Source organism: Chrysochloris asiatica, unplaced genomic scaffold, assembly GCF_000296735.1.
Source record: "Chrysochloris asiatica unplaced genomic scaffold, ChrAsi1.0 scaffold00080, whole genome shotgun sequence".
NCBI classification, from domain to species: domain Eukaryota; kingdom Metazoa; phylum Chordata; class Mammalia; order Afrosoricida; family Chrysochloridae; genus Chrysochloris; species Chrysochloris asiatica.
In genome coordinates this window covers 2,112,039-2,134,571 of record NW_006408598.1, presented here as the reverse complement: position 1 = coordinate 2,134,571, position 22,533 = coordinate 2,112,039, and the positions used below count along the sequence as shown (strand labels likewise).

At 39.6% G+C, this 22,533-nt stretch overlaps 1 protein-coding gene across 1 annotated transcript in view; it reads left to right on the top strand.

The window, feature by feature from the left end:
* Window positions 1–22,533, top strand: part of SPTLC3 (serine palmitoyltransferase, long chain base subunit 3) — a 235,475-nt gene that overhangs the window by 210,719 nt on the left and 2,223 nt on the right. Inside the window, exons 10-11 of the mRNA XM_006865623.1 lie at window positions 12,799–12,934; window positions 20,065–20,194. Of these exons, the coding sequence (XP_006865685.1) occupies window positions 12,799–12,934; window positions 20,065–20,194 (266 nt within the window). The remainder of the gene's footprint in view (window positions 1–12,798; window positions 12,935–20,064; window positions 20,195–22,533) is intronic.

Below are 22,533 nucleotides of genomic sequence, written 5' to 3'. Positions count from 1 at the left end.
TCCCACGGAGCAGCTGGTAGTTTCGAACCGCTGACCTTTAGGTTCGCAGCCCGATTCGTAACCACTACGCTACCAGAGCTCCTTCTTCTACTAGTAGTCAAGTGAAAAACCATTTGTGCCATGCACGGACTTCTTATTGTCAATATTTTTGTACCATGAATTTTTTTTCAAATGGGATGTACATGGAAGTTCATTATATAAAACAAATATTTAACTCAGGAAATTGGGCTTGCAAGCCTTTGAGAATTTTCTCAGGATGCTGTTGGCTGTAGTAAGGGCAGGTGGTTAGGGAGGAAGGGATGGGCTTGATATCCCACCCACTGGCTTCAGTGTTTCTCCACACTGCTTCTTCAGGACACCCTCCCTAGAAAATACTTTGAAAAACAGAAATGAAAGGTAGAGGTTGGGGGAAAGACTATAAATGAGGCTTCCTGTTGGCTACTTTGACTTGCGTTGTTTCTCAGAACTCTTTTGTGTGGCACCATTAACCCAGCTAGTCAGCCCAGGAACCATGCTTTGCCACCTCCTTTGCCTTCTTGCCACAAATAGAAAGAGATGTCGATAATACTTGTCTTCTCCCACTTCAAGCATCTGTTACCTCTCTGACCTTCTAACTTGTCTTACTGATTATGCTTTTCCGCTCACACCAATCTGTATACTGTATACAATGAACTTCTTCTCTCTAAACCCTTTGAAAAGTCTTCTTTAGAGATGAATATCTTCTCCTAGTGCTGCTATGGCTCCCTGTTATCCACACTTAGAGTGGCATTCATGCCTCTAAGTGATTGGACATCACCATTTCTTCCCAACACGAATCCAAATTTTCTAGGCAAGTAAGTTATCCACCCTGTCCCCATATCCTTTTTAAACATATGGCGTGGCACTGAAGGATCAACACTGGACTGCAAACCACAAGGCAGTAGTTCAAACCCATCAGCTACACCATGGAAACCCTACACAGGGTTGCTATTATTTGGAACCAACTTAACAGAACTTACAATAACAAGAGCATGTTAACATACACCTCTCTAGGTCTTCACTCCAAACTCCCAGAGCATCTCTTCTGGGCCTTTATGTTAATGCAGTCAATTTTCTTTCTTTGGTTATGACTGTTATTGGTTTTTCTGCCACATCTAAAAACCCCTTGAATATAGTAGATGTACTCATTTTAATCCTCCACCGAACACAAGAGCTACCTTCATGTAACAAATGTTAAATCAACATATACTGAATTAAACATCCTCCCAAAAGTCCTAGGGAATAAGTTGTTGTAAGTGCCATAGAGTCTGTTCAGACTCATAGAGACTGTGTATAGGGTTTCCAAGGAGTGGCTGGTGAATTTGAACCTCCAACCTTGTGGTTCAAACTGACCTGCAGTCCAGTGCGTTATCCTGCAGTGCCACACCAGGATTCCTAGGGAACAAGTAGACTGCCTATCAGTATCAAGCCCACTTAACAGCTGGAGTCCGGGTGTGGTGCTGTGAGTTAATGCGCTAGACTGCAAAGTTGGTTTAACTTGCAAGGTCGGTGGTTCAGGCTCACCAGCTGGTCCTCAGAAACCCTATACAGGGTAGTTATGGGTTGGAACCAACTCAATGGCACTTAACAACAACAGTGTAACAGATGAGTAAATTGAGGTTCAGAGATGAGTTAAATTGAGATTCAGATATGATGAACCTTCTATTCAGAGATGAATCTTCCATTTTTGTAAAATCAACCCCACAATATTATTTATGCCTTAGAGCTGTGGCTCTTCACTTGGGGTGCACACCTCTCTTATTCAGAGAGGTTTTCTAATAGATCCACCTTAGTGCATCTGGAATAAAATCTCTTGAAAAGGGGAATTCTGAACAACAACAAAGAATTCCAGAAGATTCTGGTGAGTTTTCCTGCTTAAGAATTATTCATTTATAAGGTTTGCAGAAAGCCTCTCAAATTAATTTGTTGTCATTTTTAGATGCCATCACCTCTTGGTTACTCCAAGTACAATTAAACAAAACACCACCTGGTCCTGTGCTATCCTCATGATTGGTTGTGGATGGGATTGTTGTGATCCATAGGGCTTTCCTTGACTGATTTTCAGAAGTAGATCTCTAGGACTTTTCTTTCTAAATTATCTTCTTAAATGTAATAAGATAATGTTCTCTATTTAAATACAAATTAACATGAAATCTTATAATTCATTCAGGAAGCAATTCAAGTTGAAAAACCTTATTTCAATTATTTCACTTCATAGTCACATATTTCAATTTTATGTTGCTTGACATATGCCTTGTCTACCATTAATTTATTTCCAAACAACCTCAGAATATTTTTCATCTTGCTGTGATTAAGTAAAATCAAGTCGGTTCCAATTCATAGCAACCCCGTTTGGGGTTTCTGAGGAGCAACTGGTGAATTTAGACCATTGACCTTGCATTTCAAATTGACCTTGAGGTCAAGTGCTTATCCTGTGATGCCACACCAGGACAGCTGCCTATTTTTCATTTTAGTTCCCTTAGCAGTTGGACCAGCTCCAGTATGTAGTGATCCCTTTTCAGTTGTGAAATGTATAAGACCCTGAGTCATGAAATTCACACATCATCATGAATGAATTTGCCAGCTTCTTTCCAAAGATCCAGCTTTGATAGTCTCCTTGTTGTTAGATGTCGTCGGGTCGGCTTCAACTCATAGCAACCTTGTATAGGGTTTCCAAGGCTATAAATCTTTATGGGGCAGAAGGCCTCATCTTTCTCCCTTGGAGTAATAGTGGGTTTGAACTGCTGACCTTGTGGTTAGCAGTCCAGTTGATCGTCTCCTAGGTATGACCAATTTCCAGGTCAGCTGGATAACTCGTTAATGGTCTCCACACCTCTGTTTTTTCATCTGTGAAAATCTGATGCCTTCTAGTTTACCCCAACTCATGGTGACCTTTAAGTGTGTCAGAATAGAACTCCACTCTGTAGGGTTTCCAGTGGCTGAGAAGTAAATCATTAGGGCTTTATTCCAAGGTCCTCAAGTGAGTATGTTAAATATTTTACTATTTATACCACCTTTGTTGGTGTTGTCAAATGCCATTGAGTTGGTTCTGACTCATAGTGATCCTATATAGGGTTTCTGAGGAGCAGCTACTGGGTTTAAGCCATGAACCTTGTGGCTAGCAGTCCAGTGCTTATCCTATAACTCCACACCAGGATCCCCAAAAGACAATTCCTGACTCACAAGTAGGTACACTAGAGATGTCTATTTCTAACTCTCCTTGTGGGCTAACTCTCTAGTTATAGAAAAACAGTGTGTGGAAAGCTGGAAGAAGAGGCCTGCTTCCAATGTCCTCGAGACCAGGCCATGCAGACACTGTTCACCCGGATGTCGGTGTGTTACTACACACATTCCACAAGGACATGTCTGCACTGGTAGGAAAGTCCTTGGAACATGTGGATGTGACTGTAAAACATGTTGTAACCTTGGAATTCAGACATCAAAAGGCATAGTTTCAGTGCCTGATAAAAATGTGTGTTCCTTTCTGCAAACCCCTCCAAACACTGTTTTCTCCATTCTTCTGGGAAGCTTCTCACTGCTAATATGATTCTTATGATTCTTACAGCCCTGTAGCCTCTTGATTGTTCCTGAGATCTCCCTGCCACCAAGTTTGTTGGAAAAAAAATGTCCTGTCTGGTGTCCAGTGCTTAAAATAACAGACACTGGATTCCTGCTGCCATGTTGAAAATTGACTTCAAGGTCTCTCTCCACCATCCCTGTTTGCTCCCCTCATAAGGGAGGTCCTCAGTCCAGGGCCAAAACTATGGATGAACAGCAAAAATGGGGAAAGGCAGAGGACTGGGCCTTCTTAAACCACTACAATCATTTTTTTCATAACAATTTGATTTTCCCTGAGTTAATTTTTCAGAAAGATCAACTTTGTAAATTATGAGAAATGTCCTATGGTAAGATACTTCCAATCTCTTAAGAGAAGAACCATATTTTCCAAGGAATGTTGCCCAAGAGCCTGGTTTTAAACTATCCAAACAGTGTTCCAATAATGGTGGTGTGCTAGTAAGGCAGGGGTGAGTAATATGTGTTTCCATATGTACATTTTTAAGTTTGGAAAATAATAAAATAAGCCGCCCTGTGGCATCTGAATATATTCATGTTTCTTCTGTGAGAAAGTGAGCTTGCAAAGTCTCCAGAAAATGGAGCATGACAGTGATATTGGCCTATAAGGTCATCAGACCCATCTCTTTGGCCTAGTCTTGTAGAGGGGAAAAGGAAGAAGGATACCTTTCTCTTTCTTTGCTTGCTGACAGTTCAATAGAATAGAAATTTTCCTTCAACTTGAGACAGCTTGTTCTGGGAGGCTCCACTATCCATAATTTGTTCTGGCCCTCTGGAGGATTAGTTGTCTCAAATATATTTTTGGAAACACCACAGACTATTGTTTTTATTAGGGGACTGCAAAGCTTTGTAGTAGGATGCTTTGTGCTTTGTTTTCCTTCTCCTGCCCCAGCTGGTTTTGTTTTAACAGCATTGGAGGCAACGTTAAAGTATGTGTGGCCTCCACTAACCTAGCAGAGCTTTCAAGCTGCAGTTTAAAATGTGAACCAATGAAATGATGACACTCAGGTTGTTTGCACTGATTGGTTCATGCGTGATGATTTTATCTCAAGTTGACCAATCCTTTATAGTAAATAACTGTCAGAGGAACAAGTCACCCGCTCCCACAAAATGTACTTCCTAGAACGCAAACACTCAGTAATTGCTGGGATGGAATCATGCCAAACGATAACCTAAGAAATATACCCATCTTTACTTTTTTATATCCAACCAAGGAACATGATTTGCCCAGGACACATCAAGTACCTAACAATGGATGGCTTTAGGATTGGGGCTGTAATGGCAGTGTTTCTGAGAACCAAGACTCATTGGCTGCACACTGTGAAAACCACAACAAATGGCTGATCCTATACCCAAAGATCTTGATTTGTTCTGGAGTGCAGTCTGGCAAGGGGGTTTGGAAAGCTCTCCAGCTGATTCCAAGGTGCCACCACGATTGAGATTCCAAGGTGCCACCAAGGTTGAGAGCATGCTTATGTAAAAAATAAGTTAACATTTTGAGCACCCTACCACATGCCAAGACAATATGAAGCACATTACATTAAACCCATTTCTTGCATCAACACCTTTAATTCTCCCAATTTTCCAGAAGATAACTAATTTATCTATTTTACAAACAAAACCAAGATTTTCAAGACCATTTGTTGTTTAAATGAAATTTGATTTCTAGTCCATTTCAATCCAAAGCCTGTTACTTTTCCAATGGGCAGCCTCCTCAGAGAACCTAGAGTATAACAAAATAAATGCTTACATAATCTCTCTGAAATCCTAAGATTAAGGGCATTGGCGATTCTTGTTTTCAGCTCAGGAGTTGGTGTTGTTATTGTTAGATGTCACTGAGTGGATTCCAAGTCATAGCAACCCTATATAGAATTTCCAAAGATGAATCTTTCTGGGAGCAGAAAGTCTCATCTTTCTCCTGTGCAGAGACTGCGTTAGAACTGCCAACCTTGTGGTTACCAGTCCAGTGTTTATCCTACTGCACTACCAGTGCAATTCAGGAGAGCCAACTTTAATTCCAAGTCATGCACAGCCACCATCAGTGATCAGTGGAAGCTTGTATGTTGCTATGGTACTAAACGCACATCAGTGGGACTTCCAGACTAAGATGGACCATGATAAAAAACCCTGGTGCTTTACTTCCTAAAATCAGTGAAAACCCATACGGATCACACAATCTGATCTGTAAACCATCACAGGAATCATGCAGATGCAGACAGAATTTTTGTTGTATTTAACGTGGGATCTGCATGAATACGGGCAGATTCTACAGTAACAACAACCTGAGAGATTGATCCATTCATGGACTCATCTGAGTGGGGACTTACTACTACCTTCTATGTAAATATGTGGAAGAAATGATCAGAAGTTATTTAATTAGGTATTTGAATTGTTACGAAGGAGCTAGGACAACAGTGCCCAATCCCAAGTGTGCCCAGGTGCCCTGGCATGCCCATTTCCATACAAATGGACAAGCACAAGTAATTCCTTTTACATTTACAAAGCATTCCCCAAGCAAAGATATCAAAGCACAACATAATTAATAAAATCACCCATATCCTGTCTAGATGAATAGCATTTTATATGTACAAATTCCCTGCTTCCCCCAGGCCAAGACTATGAGAATGTTTCCAATTTTAAAGAGTGAGCAAGAGTAATTGAAAGGAGCTGTATCTTGGCCAACTCAAAAGACCTCAGAGGCATTTTATAGTGACCTATATTAGAAAACATGACACAAAGTGTGTCCTGATGTCTTGTCAGCCATGATGTGCCAAATGATTCAAAGATAGGAAAGACAGAGCATGAATAAAACAGTTCTTGCAATTCACCTAGCCCCAAGATTGATATTATGCTGCTTGGTCAAGTCTCCAAAGGATTTGGAAGCAGTGAAGTGATGGTATTAGCTGGTGATCCAGTTATATGGGTTAATCAAGACAGAAGGGCCAGACAGGGCCAATTAAATAGTCCAGTAATAGATGAGCCATTGTAGGCAAATGCACAGGTAATGCCATTAGAAAAAGCATTGTAAGTCATTCATGCACTTTCAGGCCAGGAAATCCTTCTAGGTTTTTAGGGAAAACATGTAAGAATCATCAGGCCCAGGCAGATGAAGTCATCTGTTCATTGTATAGCTAACGATCAGCAAAAATGCTAAACACAAAAAGGAGTCAGGCCATATGGAATACATTTTGGTGGCTGGGATGTATATCTGCACCTTCATTTTAATAACTTTATTTAAAACAAGTCTTCCCCTGGTTATTTTTCTTTTTTTTTTCTCCTCTCCATGGTCTTCCCCTATTTCTTATGTTTCCCAAGCATACGGTTTTGATATATAGATGAAATTTTTGGTTGTTTTTAAATAAAAGCAAATATTTCATTTCCTGATTTCTAGACTGTATTCCAAATAAGCTGTTCATACAAATTTCCAAGGGACACTTCAGTATGTTGCAAAACACTTTAAGAAGCTTGTGTCTGTGCAATGAAATTTACACATTGTTTCTCCAGTTTTATTTATTTATTTATTTATTTAAGTAGGTAAACAGGACAAGAAAAGATGTATGAATTGAAGTATGTCTGCCTTACTGGTCAGATCCAGGGTTTCCAAGGAAAATCTTATCAATGACCACCATGTTAATAAATACAGTGAAAAAAAATTTCATGTCCTGATTTATGGTCTTCTCTCTGGATGCTCTTGTTTTGTCTTGAGAACCTTCATAGGCTTATCCTCCTCTTCTCAACATATCCCCATCCCTGCTTTTCTCTCCTCTCCTCTCCATCTTCCTCCTTTGCTTCCTTCACTTCCTCCTCCTTCTTCTCTTTCATGTCACTCCTACCCTCCACACTACTTCCTACCTGACCCTTAAAAACAACATTTCAAAATGGCCAATACAGCCCTACATGACCTGAATGAAAGATGTTTCCATTCTCTCTTTTTAGCTCCTTGCTCAACCAGACCTTGCCTGATTCTCCATCACTCTGTCTTACAAACCACACACCACTGTGCCTTTTCCTGTGCTCGAATGCTCTACCCTGGCTCTTTTCCTAGTTAACACTCAGCTCGTTCATTGCTTCCTGACTCCCTCAGATTAAGCCTGATTTTACTAACATGGTCTCTTGTAAACTACGTAATGCTTCTGCACATAGGTCATCAGCATTACAATCTTAGAGTCTTCTGTGTGATTATTTGATTAATATATGCCTCCCCTACTATAGTTTTTTTTTTTTTTTCTATTCATATTGTTTCTTTTCCTGTTACTAGCTTTGTCTCACTTCTTCATGATTTACCACAGTTTCTACTAACCAATGATTTCCTCTGTTTCATAGATTCAGAATTTCTGCTTTTATATATCTCTCTATTTATATATGGCTCTCTGTTTCTATTCCTACTGCCCACTGCTGGTTCTCTACAAATTTTTCAAATCCACACTCTACCAGCAAGAGGATCTGATTGCCCTGATTCCTATTTACCATTTGTTTGGCAAAGTTCCTATGATTGACTTCTTGGCTCTTGGCCAAAACCCAAATGGACTTTAGTCAGGAGGCATTCCTCATCAATTGGCGATAATCAGGATGTGTAGTTGTAGGTCAACTTTCTATAGAAAGCCAGGTGCTTTTCTATCTCAGTCTTCCTGCTAGAAACTGGCAGGATTAGGGGCAGATCTTCTTTGGAATATGGGTTTGGGTGAAACGTAGTGACAGAAAGCAAGCTTGGGCAGTTGACATAGTCAACATCCTGCTCCTTGGTTGGGGTTCCACTCAACTATATCTTCATTCTTTAGACCATTTGGTCCTGATGATCAAAAGAAGACTCTAGAATAAAAACCTGAGGTCTTTCAGTAGTGAGTGTCTTGTGGGGACCTGTCTACTTCTAGTTCACTGTACTGCTTGGAGTCATGCCTTCAGGTATCCAAAGACCTTCCTTTTTTATGCTCTGGACTCTAGAACCTGATGGCTTATCCACTCCCATGCACCATGAGGCTGACGAAAGTCTTGCTTATACCAAAATTTTCTATTAGAGGAAGTTGTGAGGTTGTCATAACGGCTATCCTAACAACTGACAGAGATATTTTTGTTGTTGTTGTTTTGCTTTTATCCGTGTGTACAGACATTTAACAAACTAGTTTTTGTGTAAAAAATTTAAGATGTCGAATACAAAAATGTGATTCATGGTTAAATTAGTATATACAATTATAAGTTTGGAAGTAAATAATGTGGTTGTAAAAATTAATACAAGAGTGAGTCAAAAATTATCCATACTCTAGCTGTAGAATTTATTTTAATCAACTTTCAAAAAAGACAAATACATTATTTTGCAACATAATTAATCTCCTTGCTTTTCAATACACTTCTTCTGTCTGTCAACAAGCTTTTTGTATTCCCTTATTAAAAAATGTTTTAGGCTGACCTGCAAGCCACGAATGCACCACTGTCTTCTCTTCTTCACCAGTGGTGAATCTTTGTCCTCAAAGGGCTGCTTTCAGGGGACCAAGCAGGTAGAAAGTCTGATGGAGCAATAACAGGACAATCAGAAGGATGCTTAGCACCTCAAAACGAAGTCTTTGCAGAATATCAATAGAGTGGGCAGAAGTGTGTGGATGTGCATTGTCATGCAATATCACAATATCTTTGAATAGTAGTCCTAAGGGATAATTTAGGCTTCAGCCCTTCAGTGAGCATCTCACTGTAAGGACCCCTGTTGACTGGTGGACCTTTTTTTCTGATACTGTTCCAATACTGGTCTTTGAGAATCCAGAAAACTGTAAGCATCAATTTTCCATCTGATGGTTGACTTTTGAACTTTTTCTTGGCTGGTGATTGCAGATGTTTCCCTTCTATACTCTGCCATTTACGCTCATGCTTGTAGCGATGGATTTATGTCTTGTCACCAGTAATGATTTTTTTAAAGAAACGTTTTTCTTCTTTTGAGTATTAGTACAAATTTTGTTTGCAGATGCCCAAACCCTTCTGTTTATTCTCTTCTATGAGTTGTTTTGATATCCATCTCACACAAACTTTTTGAAACCCAAGTCCATCGTGGATGATTTCATAGGCATAGCCATGGCTGATTTGCAAATGATTTGCCACATAATCCACTGTCACTTATCTATGTGACAGAATCATTTTATGTGCACATTCAATGTTGTCATCAGCCATGGATGTGGATGGGCATTTTAATATAACCAGAGGACAGATAATTTTGACTCACCCTTGTATAATTCTAAGAATTTCCAAATTTGGGTGTTGTCAGGGTTTTCAAGTGATTTGAGTCTTAAGTATATACCTAAAAAATGTTATGCTATGATAATCAAGTAAAAGTTGCTACAAAATTGCAGAAGACAATTTAGTAATTGGAAGTACATGAAGTTACTGGGTTATTAAGGAGAGCTATTCCTAACTGCATCTTTAAGTTGAATGTAGGTAAGACAGAACAGATGCATATGATTCTTATTTAGCCTTTACAATATGACATTCCATATATATGAAGTATAATTATTATATGGGTGCTCCTATTACAGGAAAAGGTGCCAAGACCTTTGTTGAATATTCAACAAGTGAAGGAGATTGTGGTCAAGAATTGGTTGTGAATAGGGGAACCCTGGGAGTAATGTAGGATAAGAACTGGACTGCTAACCACAAGTTTGGGAGTTCAAACCCCTCAGCCATACTGTAGGAGAAAGCTGAGGCTTTCTGTTCCAGTGAAGATTTACATCATTGAAAACCCTGTCCAGGGTTACTATGAGTTGGAACCAAGTTGATTACACTTAACAAAAATAACCACCATAGTTGTTCAGTTACCAGGAGTAGGTAGGAGGGAGGAGAAAAGGAAGACACAATGTATTGGAGACACCGCGTTTCTGTTAAGGCTGATGGCATGATTTGGGAAAGGATGGTGAACAATTATATCACTGAATTGTACATATAAAGATTATTTAAAATGTCAAATGATTTTGTTACATAGATGAGGGAGCTTCAAAAAGTCACGGAAAAATAGAATTGAAAAATAATGGAATTTTTCCATGAAGTTTTTGAAATTCCTTAATAATATCATCACAATATTAAAATGTAAGAATTTTAATGCCTAGGTCAAAGTTTGGTTGAGACAAAACAAGAGATTTCTCTAAATATCCAGACCCCTGATTTGCTAGAGCCAGTCTGCCTTCAGTTCTGGTTTCTCATCAGGATTTTTCCACTACGCATTACCTCATTTAGATGCCATTTATTGCTTCTGTTGGAGAGACCACCATAGTGTAGGGGTTCATAGTACAATTTCTAGAAGTTGAGTGCCTGGTTTCAAATTCTGGCATTGCTACTCACCAACTAACTATGTGAACTTGGGTAAGTTATTATTTTATGACATGAGATTAGAAAGCTACTGTTGTTATGTGCAGTGGACATAATGACATGGTGGACATGACTCATAGTGATCCTGTACAGGTTTCAGAAGCTGTAAATCTTTACAGGAACAGAAGGTCTCATCTTTCTCCTGCAGAACAGGTGATAGTTTCGAACTGCTGACCGTGAGATGAGCAGCCCAATTTGTAACCACTACGCTACCAGAGCTCCTTGAAATTAGAATACCTACCTCAATACAATCACTGTAAGAACAAAATAAATTATTAAATGCTAAGCTCCTCAGGCTCAGCAGTTCAAAACTACCAGCTGTTTGTGGGAGAAAGATGAGGCTTTCTGCTCCCATAAAGATTTACAGCTTCGGAAACTCTGTACAAGGTCATAACCAGCCAACCAACCATATTATTTAAGATACACTTGATTTTAAGTGGCAGAAACTCAGCTCAAAGTAGTCTAAGTATGAAAATGAAATGTATTGATTCATCCAACAGAAAAACACAAAAGTTGGACTAACTCAAGCATAGCTGAACCCAAGGACTGAAATGCTGCTTCCTCTCAGACTGGGATGGTCAGACCCAGTCTCTTACCTTGCCCCTAAATTGCAGCTGCCGCTGGTCACTCACTCACTAACCCCACCTGCACCAAAGTATCATGTCCCACCCTTCCCTGTGCGCATCCAAGAGGGAGCATCAAGGAAGTGTATGAGGCAGAGGTGCCACTCACCCAATATGGGGTTCCATAGACACTGTGCACCTGAACATCCCACCTGAAGGTTACTTCTTAGCACATCCCATCCCATCCCTAATGCCCCTTAGGGCTGGTAGTTGGTACCAGACCATGGGGTCCCAATTTCTCCCCCAATTCTGAGAGTGGGTCACCTGAGGGTGGGTCACTGGCTGCTGCTGCCCTGGCCTCAGCCCTCTGTGAGCACCCAGGAACTGCCGTGCAGCATTCTGTCCCTGCTGATTCCACTCCAGCACCCCCTCCACTCTGCCTAGCACTGCAATGACTTGGAAAGACCATGTCTCCTCTTCCCACCAGATGGTAAAATGCTCTGCAATACATGTTTTTTTTCTATGTACACATGAAGTTTTCTGTCCCGTCAGGGTCTTCTGTGCCCATTACTGTGTCCATTACCACATGTACATGATTAATGAGCAAAATAATTAGATAGTAGAGTTTTTTACTCTTCATAAATGCTGTGTCAGATAATGTGATGGTTGATAATTGAGGCATAGGTATACTTTGCTTGTCCTTCTGTCATCTTTTCTGGTTGGAGAAAGTAAAGGTCCCTTTTCTTTATTGCTCTACCACCACCAATGGAATCCACATAATATCCCTCGTCTCAATTGGACCTCTTGTTCTCCAAGGATGTGCTACTCTTTCACACTCAGGTTAGATGAAGCATCTTTGGATTCAAGACTTAGGTGAGGGGCAGTTGAATGGAGTAGCTCAGCTTGGCTAAGGAAAACTTCTTAAAAAGGTGTGTTTGTGTGTGTGTAATTGTCACACTCTCTTCTCCCAAGTCAACATTGCTAAAGCACTTAGTGTAGAGCCTGTACACGGTAGGCACCTAATAAATGATAGTTCCTCACCCTTCTTCCTGCCGGACCCCAATCTAGTGTTAGTTGTAACCAGCAACAACTAGCAGTTCCACCCCCCTGCTCATAGAAGTGTGTGAGCAGGAGAGGCCAAGCCTACTCACAGGACGTAGTTTCCTATCCTACCTTTGATCCCCTCCTAACCAATGATGCAGGCCTCTAGAAAGACTTAGAAATGCTTGCCTAGTTGACTGGCCTTTTTTTTTTTCCTTTTACCTGGTGGGAACTGATGGATTTCATGCTTGTCTTCATTCAGGATTGCAGAGAATACAACAACTTGCAAAAAACACAAGATACTTCAGAAAGAAGCTAAGTGAAATGGGATTCATTGTTTACGGCAATGAAAAATCACCTGTTGTTCCTGTGCTGCTTTATATGCCTGGTAAAGTAGCGTAAGTATCCAAGGGTCTCAGAATAATGCCTAAAATCCGGGAGGTCTAGGTAAGGAAGCACTGGACTGTGCACTTAGAATGAGTTCATCTTTATCATAAGCCACCTATCAGACATCAGCAAAGCCTTTCCATGGGTCTCATAGGGAGGGAACCAGATGCCAGACCCACTCTTCTACCTGACACCATTTTCAAATTGTGTGAATTTGGGAATTTCACTTACCTATCTAGGCCTACAACTGCGAATTAAGGAAGACAAAATATTTATCTTGAGCCTTTTTCTGACTCAAGATCTGTCTTGGGGAGAACTGAAGACAATGTTTTCTAACAAATAAATAATTCTGTGCTTTCTCCCAATAAATTATCATGACTATCACCTGGGAGGAAGTCATCATTACCATCTCCAGTTTATGCGTGGGGAAATTAAGGTTGAGAGCAGTTAAATGATTTGTCTGGAGTCATACAAGTCATGACATACTACAATCAAGACATTAAGTTAAAACTAATCTTACTCTAAAGTTAATGCTATTTAACACCCAGTTTTAATGCCTCTACTATAGGCCCGGGAATCCTGGTGTGGCTCTGTGGGCTAATGTGTCAGACTGCAAAGTCATTTGAACTGCAAATTCGGTGGTTCAAGCTCACCAGCTGCTCCTTGGAAACCCTATACAGGGTCGCTATGGGTCAGAATCAACTCGATGGCACTTAACAACAACATCTATAGGCCCATTTGGGGTTGTTTTCCATTGATTGCTACTATCATCAGTAACAATTGCATAATGAGAAAAACTAACCTTTTTCTCATTTAGACATGCACAATTTTATAAATGAGCCATCTTCAAGCCTGCTATAGATTAATTAAAACCCCATAATCTTTAAGTTGATTCCTACTTATCAACCTTATCAGACAAAATAGAACTCCCACATAGGGTTTACAAAAGCAAACTTCTACATCTTTCTTCAGTGAAGCAGGTAGTATTTTAAATCACTGAACTATCTGTTAGCAGCCAGATGCTTAACCATTCTGCTACCAGGACTCCTTCATAGACTAATTATCTCTGCTATTAAGAGGGGATTCACTTAAAATCCTTTCTAAATAGGAAATGTTTGTGTATGTCTCTGACCAAGCACATGGTGTAAAGCAATATTCATCTAATGTTTTTCTGATTTTAGCAGTTATGGGAGTCCTTTGGTTCTGTAGGAGAAACACTGGGCTGCAAACCACAAGGTTGGTGGTCTGAGCTGCTTCAAGGGGAAAAGATTAGGCTTTCAGCTCTTGCAAAGATTTACAGCCTTAGCAATTCTATATAGGGTCCATATAAGTCTGAACTGACTCAACTGCACTTAAAACAACAGGAAGTTCTGACTCTCCTCCAACACAACGTTTCTGCTTGTCTCTAATAGTTGAATCAATGCACAGAATGTTTGAAGTCCGGTATAGAATAGTAGCAGCCTATGAGTTGAGAGGAGTGCTGATGTGGCGTTGTGGGTTAATGCACTGGACTGCAAAGTCATTTGAATGATAAGTTGGCAGTTCAAGCTCACCAGCTGGTCCTCAGAAACCCTATACAGGGTCGCTATGGGTTGGAACCAACTTGGTGGCACTTCACAACAACATAAATTGAGAATTCATGGTGGGTAGGGCTGAGTTATATGTTCTAAAATCACTGATTCTTCAGCATATGTTTATGTCTCAGAGCAGCAACATAAGGAATTAAAAATATACATGTGAGATGTTTAGTATGCCACACCACTTCTCCCGGTTAACCCTTTCTTCACAACTCTAGATCAGAGAAAGCAGTTCAAGGAGTAGCCAAAAAGATAGCCTGCTATAGTATACTGTATACAGTACTGCTGTGTGCTAATAATGACAAGGAAAGTGACACAGAAATTCAAGGAGGCAAATCATTTACAATCCTCTCCTGTATAAATCTGGAAGGTGCAAAAGGAAATCAAAGAAACACATGATGCTTAACTCATGTCAGTTTGATATTTTATCATTACCTCAAATGAAGGCATCAAAAATACATTTTTGAATGTGCAAAGTGCAAATGTGGAGGCGTGGCAGTAGGGAATGTGCTGAATAGTTCCAATTTTATAGCAAAAGCTATAACTAAAATCTCAACAGACTGGGAAAATGAACTAAACTAGTGAGAAGCTTCAAAGAATAGTAAAAATAAATGCATTAAGTTTAAAAAAATAATAATAATCAACGGTGCAAGAACAGGACGAGCCGGGGAGTTCTCCTGTTCCTTTATGTGTAAAGAGACATAACTAGACAAGATTTAACATGACAAATAAAAGTACAACCGAGAGGCAAGCTTTGTATAAAAGGTATAATCTATGGGGTAGTGAAATATATAGAATCAAACAGAATTTTGACTCGACCCCTTTCTACTTGGAGGATCTTACACTAATTACAAGGAGCTCTGGTAGCGTAGTGGTTACAAATCGGGCTGCTAATCTCACCGTCAGCAGTTCCAAACTACCAGCAGTTCCGCGGGAGAAAGATGAGGCTTTCAGCTTCCGTACAGATTTACAGCCTCAGAAACCCTATACGGGATCGCTATGAGTCGGAATCGACTCCACAGCACATAACAACAACAACAACACTATTTACACAACCTTCTAAAGCCCCAGTTTTATAATTTATGGAGGTGGTGTTGGTGGGGACAGTTCTGACTCATAGTGACCCTGTATAGGGCTTTGGAGACTAAATCTTTACAGGAGCAGAAAACCTCATCTTTCACTCGTGGAGTGGTTGGTAGTTTTGAACTTCTGTCCTTAAGGTTAGCAGCCCGACTCACTTTGCTTTTGTCATTATAAAACAGGGTATAATAGTACCCAGGTGTGGTGCTCTACTATCAGCACTGGATTAAGAACCACAAAATCAGAAGTTCAAACCCACCAGCTGTTCTTCAGAATCGACTCCACGACACTTAACAACAACAATAACAACACTTCATAAGGCCATTGTGAAGATTAAACCAGATGAGGTCTATGCAGCGTTTGACATGTTGTCCGTTATTAATATTAGCAATATTAATAACATGCATAAAGGACTTGGGAGTGCTGTGGCTTTGTAGGGTAAGCACTAGACTACTAACTACATAGTAGTGATGCCATACCGATAAGCACTGAGCTGTGAACCACAAGGTCCACGGTTTGAGCCCACCAACTACTCCTGGGGAAAAGATGAAGCTCTCTGCTCCTGCAAAAGATTTGAAGGCTTAGAAAGCCTATACAGGGGCACTAGGAGTCAGAACAGACTCAATGGCTCTTAACAACAACAAAGAACAGCCACCATAAAGTTGGAGGTTTGAGTTCAACAGCTGCCCCTCAGGAAAAAAAGAAAAGTGAAGCTTACTGCTCAGGCCTCAGAACCCCTATACAGGATTGCTCTGATTCCAAACAGATTTGAAGGCACTTAACAACAACACAAAGCACTTAGTACTGCGGCTGGCATAATTTAAGTATTCAGTCATGGTATTCATGTGTAATAACAGTAGCAGTGATACTTCAGCTGCTATTACTACTATAATTATTATTATGACATTCAGCTCTGTGCAAGTTTAAGCTGAGTTTACATGGTTGCATGAGTCTCCAAATAACAATTACAATTTTGGGTTATTAATTAGAAACCATTAAAATAGTGGATAAAAATGCTGCTATCTTCTGCACCAATTAGGATATGTTCAACATTTGATAAAACAAACTGTTTCATTTCTTCACAGAAGATTGTTTTTAAGAAGGTTGCTGAGAGGACCAATGGTGGTTCAGTTGTAGAATTCTTGCCGTCAATAAAAGATAGCCAGCCAATGCACCTCATGTACAGCCAGCATCAGTCTGTGTCCATCTGTCTGTCTGTTGGGGCTTGCATGCTGCTCTAATGCTGAGCAGATTTCAGTGAAGCATTTAGATGAAAGCACAATGAGTAGAAAGACCTGGTTATCTACTTCTACAAACCAGCCAATGAAATCCTATGCATCATAACAGTCCCTTCAATAACCAATAATAGGGATGACACAAGACTGAGCAGCATTTCCTCCATTGTGCATGGGTTTGGCCATAGGTCAGGGGCCTTCTTAATGGTAGCTAGCAATGACATTTCTGAATAATGATTGTATACTCACTGTGACTGGAAGAACCTGGGAGCACCCACTGACGATAGGAGCCTTAAACTTATTTTCCAAACAAGAAAGCTGAAACTTAGGTAATATTCCTGTCTAAGATCCAATTACACTCAGATTTCAAACCAGAGCTCATTTCAACACACATCCTATCCTCTTAAGTTTTCACCCATATTTTTAAATGAACATCTCAATAAAACAACAGAGTTTAAATTTAACTCTCATGTCATTGCTGATTATTCTAAAGGCATCAATTACTACAAGGAAAACACTCTAATTATATGTCTTAAATGAAAAGCTTATATAGAGAGAAATGTTTGATATAAGAAGTTAATTGTATAACCACTTCTTTCATTTGCTAATTTAAAAACCTTTGGTTTTATTAAAGAAGTGGGATTTCTTCTCTTTTCCACTAACTGTTACTGTTGTTAAGTGCCCTTGAGTTGGTTCCAACTCATGGAGACCCTGTATAGGGTTTCCAAGGAGCAGCCAGTGAGTTTGAACCACCAACTTTACAGTTCAAACCAACCTTGAGGTCCAGTGCATATCCTACAGCACCACACCAGAATTCCATCTACTATTGCAGAATGAGAATATAAATTCTAGCCAGTTATCTTGTTAAACAAAGTCTGATTCCTACTTTACCACTGAAATGTTCTATGGAGTTCAACAAGCTATGATTTCACCTGAAGAGTATTCTCTTAAATCAAGGGTATCAAGGCTATGTTGTACTTATTCCTTGCTATGCGATTTGCATCTTATTCCACAGTCCTCACCAGGCACTTGGAAAATGGTGACACACAACTTGCTGTGGTACTACAAGCAAACAGTACTGATTTTTTTATTATTATTTCACATAATTTACTTTCTTTCAGTCTATACCAGCTCTAATTAGTGTTGGGAAGTGCAAACCCAGAGTCTCATATATAAAGGCAATCACACACATTAATTTAATCAAATTAAGTTAGATTTAGTAGTACATGGCCTAAACTCAAAAGTGCTCCAAGAAAGCCTCAGGTTGGCCTCAAGAATTAACAGTAATATATTTTGTGGTATATTCTTTGGTAAATGTGCTTCCTTTGATACAAAGAGCAACAGTCAGACAGTAAGAGCAATCTTTAGAGAGTCCTGAAAACTGCCTGAGATCATGGGTCAGGTGGTTTGTACTTTAGCAATAAAGGCACTTCAGTTGTTTCTCAGACAGTTATGAGCTCTCATTCTGTGTAGTTCCGTGGGCAGCCTTCCATAGGGTGATCAAGAAAGAGAAAGAACAGCCTTTGTTTTCAAGTTTCCTCAGCTAGAAAGCTTCATCTCCTTGTAACTTTCCCAGCCCCAATCATAGGGCGAATCTTGCCTGGCCCAAACCAGGGGGCCAGGAGGCTGTTTGCTCAGTAGGTCTTGCAGTCTCCATTGCTTCCTTTGATACACTACATTCTGCATGAGGAAGCTCAAAGACAGACTGCTAACTAGAGGGAGAGAGAGGTGAATGGACAAGCAGACTGACTCTCATCGTCTGGTTCAGGCATTCTTCCTGAATCATGACTAGAAGGTTCGGTGGTGCTGTTAGGCTTTCAGCCTAAAATAATACACCAGCAACCTCTTAATGTTAAGAACAGATCTGTGGCATTTACTTCACTTGTGGGTAGAGGCACTCAGTAATTAAGGTTTCCTACAGAGAGCTTCAGAGCCCAGAGGAGAAATAATTGACTTTCGGGGTAATGCCCTTTTGTATGGTATTGGCACTTAATACAAGAAATGTACAGCTTTAAGGGCTCGGTATTCTAGGTCCATTACTGAGATTAGCAGCTGAGGAAAAGAAGCCTTACCTGCAGCTAAAAGCTTTGTAGTTACGTGACTTCGATCCTATGAGCTACATACACATCCTCACACTTTTCTTTTCCTATCTCCTCTTGCTCCTTTCCTCCTTAACCTGCTTAATGGCTTATTATCTGTGAATACAACTGGATATGTTCATTCACATATTTAAAAATGAGACCTTTGCTATGTCTAGTTTCATGAGGTAAATGCCACAGGTCTGCTCTTAATGTTAAGAGGTTGCTGGTGAATTATTTTAGGCTGAAAGCTATTATTTTAGGCTGAAAGAAACTTCCAGCTATAATTCTGGAAGAATGTTTGACCCAGACATTGAAACTCAGGTTTTTTGCTCATTCACCTCTCTTTCTCTCTTTATATGACTAGTACAAATTATATAAAGAAAAAGCATTTATATGACTGCCATAAATCAAGTTTTTTAAAAAAAAAAAATGTAGGTTGGCCTTTAATATATTATTGTTGTTATTGTTAACTTCCATCAAGTCAGTCACATGGTGACCCTGACCCCACGCACAATGGATGGTCTTCTACCAACCCAAGATCAGTTGCAGATTGATTCATTGTAATCCACAGGGTTTTTACTGGCTGATTTTTTAAAGTAGAGCACCAGGTCTTTCTTCCTAGTTCTATAAGTCTGGAAGTTCCACTTAAACTGGTTTGGCACCATAGCAACATGAATGGTAGCTGCATATTAGGTACATTGGCAAGGACTTGAAACCAGGTCTCCCACATGGACGGTGAACATTTTACTTTGGAACCACGATGCCCATTTAATATATATGCTTTCTTCATGGGATTACATTGTGTTCACTGTTTTTTCTTCCTAGAATTCTGGAAGATAAAGGATTCTATATCAACGCAGACATATTAAACCAGAGTCATATGTATCAGCATTTTCTATTCAATGTCAAAGATAGCACTCAAGACTCTTTAATCAGGGCCCACAGTCCTACATACTCAGTTATGGATATGTCCAGTAATTGACTATACCATTAGCTAGTCAGTAATAGTTAACAGATTTTTAATAACTTCAACTATCTTCTACTCGTGATTTTTAAAAGTCAGTCAAACTCATTTTGTTGTATGTATGGTTTTTGCTTTGTTTTGTTTTTTGAGGGTAATTCTGTCTTCTCTTACCTAACCTTTTTTGTTTGTTTGCTTTTCCCTTAGGGCTTTTGCAAGAAGTCTTTTACAGAAAAAAATCGGGGTAGTGGTCGTTGGGTTTCCAGCCACGCCTCTTGCTGAAGCCCGGGCTCGATTTTGTATTTCAGCAGCACATACACGAAAGAATTTAAACACAGTGAGTATGCCACAGGCTAATGGTGTTGTCTTCTGGGGTCTCCAGTCCTTTGCCCTTAGATTCTGAACAAGTTCTTTCAATGAACCAGTATTTGAGGTTCCAAGGGTTTGTTTGGGATTTTTTTTTTTGGAAGGGTGGTTAAGAAAAACAGCACTTTTGAAACTAACTGCTGAAGAAACAAGTGTATTCCAGAAATGCCCACCAATGTTCTCAAGTCAGTAGATATTACAGGAAAGCATTCTAGGAAGATGGGTCAAGTCATTGTTTAGGCTTCATAGAAAAGACTAACTGAATGGTGTTTTATTTACTTGTTCTTCAATAGAAAATCTGATTTAATATGCTCTTTCAGCATTAACTTCCCCTATCCCGATATTTTTCACAGTCAACAGATCTGGTCGTGTAAAAATTACCCAACAAAACAATATGTTGGTAACCAGAATAAACAGATTTATCATAACAGCCAATTATAAACCGCATTTTATTATTCCTTTGTTTAATCCTTGATGTAAATTAATAATATCAGAGAACTAGCCATATCAGTCAGATTGGGGTTGATGAAACTCTTATAATGTTAAAGCAGTTTAGCAAACATTATTGAGTGTTTACTATGGATAAATCTCTGGGGCAAAGTGGCACCATTGTCCTCAAGGAGATTCCAGTCAAAGGAAAAATACTAATAAATATGTAACTAATGGACTTCTGCTATGGTACTGTAGGATCAACACTGGACTGCTAACCACAAGGTTGGCAGTTCAAACCCACCAACCTCTCCTTGGAAACCCTATACAGGGTTGCTATGAGTCAGAAGTGACTCAATGGCATATAACAACAGCAATGATAATATCAGATAATAAAATCACCTTGGGAAAGAAATATAGATAACTTCAGGGCCGTAGAGGTGCGAACAAATTATAATGGGGAATTTTCATAGGTAAGATGACTTTCAAGTTAAATATTTTTGATAATGGTTGTGAACCATCATCTGACATTTCAGATCAAACTGATATTTTCACATCACAATAAAGTAAATGTGATAATTGGATGCAAGGGAAAAGAGACAAAAGGAAGAAGACGTAAACAAAGCTATTGGAACAAAATAATAGATAACAAGTTGAGTGGCACCGGAAACAAACTAACAAACAAAAAAATGTATCAATAAACAGTCTTTTCACATGCATGGAGTTGCCAAAACTTGGCAAATGATAGGATGCAGGTCATGTGTAGGAATCAAAGATAACTTAAGGTCTCTATCTCCAGTGAATAGAAGGATGGTAAAGCAGTTAAATGAGATTAAATGTATGGTCTGAAATAGCAAATCTTCCATGGGAATGGAGGAATGAAATAAGTTCAGTTTTAGACATGTTGAGGTTAGGTGTACACAAGCGATCCATAGACGTGAGAAAGAAAGAGGTGAATAGAAAATCAGAGTCTAGAAATTAGGAACACAGGCAAGGCTGGAGCTGCTTTAGTTTGAGGAACTAAATTATCATTAAAGTCGATGGTTGTTAAGTGCTGTAGAGTTGGTTTCAATTCTCAGTAACCCTGGTTTCTCAGGATTCACTGGTGAGTTTCAACCACCGACCCTGTGGTTCACACTCCAGTGTTTATCCCACAGTGCCACACCAGGAGTCCGTGGTAGAAGCCAATGATAGAAAGTGTAATTCTCTTCTACCATTATACCTGTGGAATCCTGGTATGGCATTGTAGGATAAGCACTGCGCTTCTAACTACAAGGTCAGCGGTTCAAACCCACCAGCCGCTCCTTTGAAACCCTGTACAGGGTTGCTATGAGTCAGAAGTGACTCAATGGCACTTAATAATAGTAAAATTTATATATTTAAGAGCTATAATGAGAGTGAGCAGGCCAAAGGCAGACTCGTATGGAGTGGCAGAGTGGTACTCTCGGGTGAATTGTGCAATTACAGATGAAGAACCAGACTTAGAGGCAGCGAAAGAAGTTGTACAAGAAATGCTATTAGTGTAATGTCACACATGGGAAAAAAAGAAAATTTCAAAGCAGTAGGGCCAAAAATGTACAGAAAAAGTATAGAAAGTTCAAGTAGCATGAAAGATGAAATGAAACTATGAATTAAATATCAGTAGGAGCTCAGGGAGGACAATTTTAGTAGATGCAAAAAACAAGACTACAAGAAATAACAAAATAAAGAGGATAGTCTGAGCTCATGTTACATACATGGACGCACATGCGTATATGTGCATGCTCCGTGCCCCAATCTTTCTCTTTCATCATCTTCTTAGGATTTAGACCAATCGTAGGTATACACTAAAATGTTATTGAATGATATGCTAACAGGTGGGTTGGAAATGTAAAGGTAGAC